The sequence below is a fragment of the Suricata suricatta genome, chromosome 10, assembly GCF_006229205.1.
Source record: "Suricata suricatta isolate VVHF042 chromosome 10, meerkat_22Aug2017_6uvM2_HiC, whole genome shotgun sequence".
NCBI classification, from domain to species: Eukaryota; Metazoa; Chordata; class Mammalia; order Carnivora; family Herpestidae; genus Suricata; species Suricata suricatta.
The window spans coordinates 3,273,342-3,279,026 of record NC_043709.1 but is presented as its reverse complement, the minus strand read 5'-3'; the positions used below and the strand labels follow the sequence as shown (position 1 = coordinate 3,279,026).

The 5,685-nt window shown below is 67.1% G+C and overlaps 1 protein-coding gene across 1 annotated transcript in view; it reads left to right on the top strand.

Moving 5' to 3' along the window:
• The window catches only part of LOC115304751, a 36,004-nt gene extending 30,325 nt beyond the window's left edge, over window positions 1–5,679 (top strand). The window contains exons 5-6 of the mRNA XM_029955021.1: window positions 4,211–4,263; window positions 4,885–5,679. Coding sequence (XP_029810881.1) covers window positions 4,211–4,263; window positions 4,885–5,192 — 361 coding nt within the window. The 3' untranslated portion in view covers window positions 5,193–5,679. The remainder of the gene's footprint in view (window positions 1–4,210; window positions 4,264–4,884) is intronic.
• The last annotated feature ends 6 nt before the right edge of the window (window positions 5,680–5,685 follow it).

Genomic DNA, 5,685 nt, shown 5'->3' with positions numbered 1-5,685 from the left:
CGGGGGCTCCACAAAATGGCCGCCACGGCCCTCCGCCATTTTGTGTGTGAGGCGGGCGGGCGGCCGGCAGGGGAGGAGGGAGGAGGCCGCCGCCGCCCGCCTGCCCCGAGTGGCCTGGACGGAGCCCAGCAGCAGCCCCCGCCCCAACCCGGCCTTGGCCGCGGCTGCCCTGGGCTTGGCAACAGCCCGCATCTTGGCAAGGCCGTCCAGGAACCCCGGCCCTTCACCCGGCGGCCCCCTCGCCGCCCCCCGGCCTCCACCGACAAGCGGACGGAGGTGCTGCAGACCGGAGCCCAGAGGAGCTGTAATTAAAGCCATGCTCCTGGAGGGAGTCCCGGGCAGCCCCGGGGCCGGCACGGACGGTTCTAGAAATGAGGCTCGCCCGAGTGGGTGGGGACGGGCTCCCTGGACCCACAGTGACCAGGGCCGCACTGGGGAGACCCTGCAGGAGCCACCCCATCCCCTTAGTTGTCTGAGAAGCTTCTGGACTCCCTGGCTGGGCCGGCTGAGATCCTTCAGTGCCCGGTGGGGCCCGGCCCGTTGCCCCTACGCCGTCCTCTCTTCCATGGGACCCGCTTGCCCTAGACTTCAGCTACCCTGAAGGGCATTTTCCAGAGCTGGGTGCCATCAGGCATCCCCCTCCTCTTCAGCGAGCCTCTGGCCTCCTCCGGCGCCTCCTGCTCTCATTCTGTGCACGGTGTGAACGCACTTGCTCCTCTGACAGCGCCGGCGGCCCAGAGGGGAGGCCGTCGTGCGAGAAGCAGGCCGCGTGGCCTCCGGGGAGTCTTGGCCGCAGGGCCTGGGAGCGCGACAGGGCAGACACCGTGGTGCCCCGCCGGCCTTGGCGGGTGCCATTGTCCGTGCCTGCCCTCGGGGTCTGGCCGTGAGGTCCTCAAAGGCAGGGCACCTCCCAGAAGGTCGTGGAAATGTCCTCATAAAGGAGCAGGAGCGGCCTTGAGAGCAGTGCGTTGTAAAGGGGCTGATGCTGTTTCTCGGGCAGCGTGGGCGGCCCCGGGGCACAAGCCCTGACCTGTCACCTGTGTCCTCGGCATGGCCGATGGTCAGCTCCGCTGTCCGGGAATAGAAAGCACGTGTGAACAGGGTCGGGCCTCCGAGCTTCGAGAGGCCTTCCCCAGACCCTGCGGCCCAGCCGAGGCCTTCAGGCCGGGAAGGTTGCCGGGCGCTGCCCCGGGCCTTTCCCAGACGCGCTGTCCTTGCGGTTCCCAGAGAGAACATTCCGTCACCGTGAAGCGAGGCTTACTCCCTCTGGGGAAAGCCTGCCGGACAGGATGGTGGCTACACGCCAGGCCAGAGCCTCCTGGACGAGCAGGGAGCTCCCTCCCCCCCATCACAGTGACCTTGTCGGAGGGGATGGCCTCCAGGGGGTGCTGCTGCAGAGCGGGGCTTTGTGCTGGGCCTTCCTAATGGTGTGGGCGCGCCCCGTCCCCTCCCTGAGCCCGGGGCCTCACCTTGTGACCCTGACGGTAGCCTGGACGGAGAACGTTTCAAGTCAGCGTGCGCCTTTGAGGTTGACACCGTTGCCTAACGGTTAACACCAGACGCAGGCACCCACGGGACCAGAGAGGGCTCTGCGCTCTTGCTTTTCCCTTTGGGGTCTTGGTGAACGCCGGACCGAAGAACAGCCTCTCCTGGGGCACAGAAGCACCTTGACCTTCCTTCTGACAACCCCGGCGCCCTTGTTCTGCTCTACAGAGCAGGCAGCTCAGGCCAGCGGGGCCGACTTGCCCAAGGCTCGCGGCTGGGTGGAGCCAGAGCAGGGGTCCAAACCTTGACCCGGTGGACCTCGGGGCCAGCTGTCCCCTCCACCCACCTGCCCATGGGCCGAGCCAGCCAGCCCCTGGGCTTCCCAGGCGGGACTTTCGGGGACTACCAAACTCCCGTGTCTTTCGATAGTGACAGTTCAGCCCCCTCTGTGTGCCTGGCCCTTCTCTAGCCTCAGGACGTCACAGCAGGCCAGGCCCCTGCCCTGGGGAGCAGTCATCCCCCAGACCTGGCCACCTCCACTGCGCCAGCACCGAGGCCTCTGGGGAGAGGAAAGCAAGGGGCTGGAGCAGGGACCCCGAGACAGGAAGGGGGTGGGCCAGGGGCTCTGTCTGGAGGCACCCCCACCTGCGTGGCCCGTGCCTTCTAGAGGTTCTGCGGGGCCGTGGAAGGGGCCTGGGGTCAGGGAAGTTCGGATTCTGCGTCTGGTTTTGCTGCCCCTGCCCCCAGATGTGCCTTTGGGGGCAGGGAGGCCGCTGGGGCTGGTACCCCCGGAGCTGGGAAGTCAGCGACCTGGGTCCGCTCTGCTTTCAGGTTTGAGGTTTTTACAGCATGGGTATTTCTGTGCTCATTTTTCAGAATTCTGCCTTAAAATGATTTGTCCTCATTGCTGAGTTCCGGCACCCCGTAAATTGTGTGCGGGGCGGGGGTCTGGCCAGCCTCCCTGCTTCCTGGCCATGCCAGGCCCACAGTGGGCACACGGCCCCGGCCTGGCCCGCGCCAGTCAGACCACCTGGTACACGTCTCCTGAACTTCACGGGCCGTGTTTGCAGGGAGAGACCCGCCGCCCACCCCCTCGCCCCCGCAGCCCGGGCCCCCGGATGCCACCCCCACATCTTTTTCCCAGACTCCATTGTTGGCACGGCCTGCCGAGCAGAAACACTGGCCGCTTTATGGGGAGAAACCTAATCGGGGTGGCAATGGGGGGGGCAGCCGTGGGGGGCTCCCAGCCCTCGGTGGCCCCGAGCCAAGCCCGAGGTGACTGCGGGGTGACATCGTCTGTCTGCCTCACTTGCTCCAGACATCCGCCCGGCCCTGAAAGGGCCACCTGCCTACCAAGGCCTCCCACACCTGTCCCCGGCCGGCCCGCCCGGCCACTCCCACCCGGGCCTGCCCAGCGCCCTGCCCACGGGCCGACGCCGCGGGACTGGGGCAAGGCAAGTAGCTGGCGAGGCCACCGCCAACCGCTCTCCCCAACGCAGCCCTGCTCTGGGAGCCCCTTTCACAGGGCGCTGCCTGTCCCTGCCGCCAGCCCTCCTCCGGGCTGGCCCGGAAGGGTCCCTCTGCTCTGGCTCAGGATTTCCCCCCAGGCCAAGGGCCCCGGTGATCCTGGGACTGTGGGCAGGTGGGCCCGGCGGACCTTCCCCTCCCAAGTCGGGGGCTTTCCCCCACCGGCTCAGAAACCCATCACAGACCGGAAATGTAAATCCTACTCCTGACCCCCCAAAAAACCCCTACCTGGCCTTGTTGGTTGAAGCCGCGTTTTGTGCAAGCTCTCTTTTGCTAAGGGCAAAGCCGGAGCGGAGCCCCTGCTGGGGGTCAGACACCTGCCTCCCACCTGGGCACCTGGAGGAATTTGAAGCAGGCTGCTGAGCTGCAGGAAGGGCGCCCCAGGCACCCGGGAGGGTGGAGTGCCCGCCTTCTCTGCGGGCACCTCTTCCAGCCGCAGTGTCACCTGCCACAGGGCCGCATCTCGCAGACGTGGGCACAGCTGGTCCCAGGGCCGGCGTTCCCCTTGGGGGCCTCCCGAGGCTTCCTGATGGGCAGTGAGAGAGACCCCCGGGGACGGGGGATGGGGCCCTCGGGAGCAAGAGGCAGGAACCACGGGCTGTCGTCCCTGGCAGAGAACACGCAGGGACGGAGACAGATGGGCCAGGGGTGGGGGTGGGGGGTCAGAGGAGGCCTGCCCTGGGTAGTTCTCTTTTGAGGATGTGTTCTGATGGCGTCCCTCCCTCAGGCCAGTTCTGGACGGTCCCCTGGCCAGAAAGGGCCAGAACTGGAGAGATCGGGATCCACGGAGCACTTCGTGGCTGAGGCCTCAGGCCAGCCTGGGAGGAGCCCCTTCCTCGGGGTTTCTGCTCTTGGGAGGAGCCCAGGCCTTGCTTGTCACAGGGCGGGGGCCCCAGTGCAGCTGCAGCCTGCGCTGTGGAGCGGGGACCTCGGCTCCTCCCTCCTCGGTCCTCCTAACCCACCTGGCGAACGTTGGTGGTCTTGACCTTTCAGGACAAGGCCTGGGTGTTGGTTGTGTCTGACCCCCAGCATCGTCCGGCCATGGAGGCCGTTCTCCCCAGGCCCTTGTAGGGAGCTTGTCCTTGGCGAGAGGCCGCACTGGAAGGCAGGACACGGTCGGCGGGTGCCCAGGGAGGCCGCACCCCGCCGGCATGTTTGTCCCACACCTGACGCTTGTTTCTCTCTAAATCCCGAACAGGCCGAGAAGTGGTGCCCAGATGGCGGCTTCCGTCCGAGACGGCCTTCCTCACGGTGAGTGGGCGTTTGGGCAGGGCTCTGGGCCCAGGCGGAGTCCACCCTGCAAGGCCCCCCCCCCCCACCACCTGCCCCTGCCCTACCCGTCCCTGCCAGAGCCCGAGGGAGGCCTCACCTAGTCCTGCGGGAAGCTGGCCGGGGAGCCTGCGGGCCCCCGCCGTGGCCTGGGTGACGCCCGGTGACTCACAGGCTGGCAGGGGCGACCTCGGGCCCCACCACACACCTCTCCTGCCGTCTCTGCTCTGGAAGATTTGGGAGCTCAGAGCCGTGCCCCTCCCATTCATCCCGGTCCCAGCATCAGGCGTGGGGGTCCTCAGATGGACATCTGATGGCCCCACTGCCAAGCCTTTGCCCGGGCTGTGCCCTCCGCCCGCGGCCATGTCTCCCCGCTTCCTGCCGCCTTCCAGCACGGCCCCCAGGCGACACGCTACATCCGCCCACCCCGTGCTTGTGAAGCTGTGACCTTGAACGGTTTTCTGTAGCCTCCCCATGACCGGCCGTGGCCTGGAGGAGCCTTGGGCTGTTCCAGGTGGACGGAGGTGGGCTTCTCGGCTGTGCTCAGACGCCGGGCGGCCGGGAGGGCATGGGCCCTTATTGACGCACGTTGCCTCCTCACAGATGACAGCCTTCCAGCGTGGCCATTGCAGGAGATGCCCCTTGGCAACACGGTGGCCACTCCCGTCCAGATGGGACTGACCGGTCCCCTGTACAGCTTCCCCAGCGCCACACTGAGGTGCTGGTCCTTCCCTCCCTCCGTCTCTCCTCCCTTTCTTCCTCTCTGGTTGGTGGCTTTCTCCCGCCGGCTGTCCCGGAGCCCCCCACCCCTCACCCCGTTCCCTGCAGTGCTCCTGCCCCTCCGGGAGGTGCCTCTTGATGCCACGAAGCCCGTCCCTGCATCAGACGGATGGTCCTTTGGGGTGAGGTAGTAGGTTGTATAGTTTGGGCCTCTGCCCTGCTCTGGGTAACTATACAATCTACTGTCTTTCCTGAAGTGGCCGTAATCTCGCCGTTGGACCGCACCGAGGACCCTGGCTGGGGCCAGACTGGGGACGCCTAGCAGGGTGGGGGCAGTGGCTGCCGGGCAGGAAGTCGAGCACGCCCAGGTTGACCTTGCCGTGTGAGCTTGGGCAGGTCCTGTGACCTCTCTGGGCTTCATCTTCCCCATCTCTGAAATGGGGACAAATGAGGATGGAAGATGACACTGTGTGAAGCGTCCAGAGCAGGGTGGGGCTCAAAGTGGACACCTCCCTCCCCATGGCCAGCCGAGGGCACGGGGTGGGCCCAGGAGGACGGGGGGCAGCTGAGACTTGGCTGGGGTTGGCAGGGCCCCAGGGACACCTGCGGGACCCTCAGCACACCGGCCGACGCCCCCCGCAGCCGGCCCGGCTCGGCGTCTGGGCTCCCGTGTGTGGGGAGAGC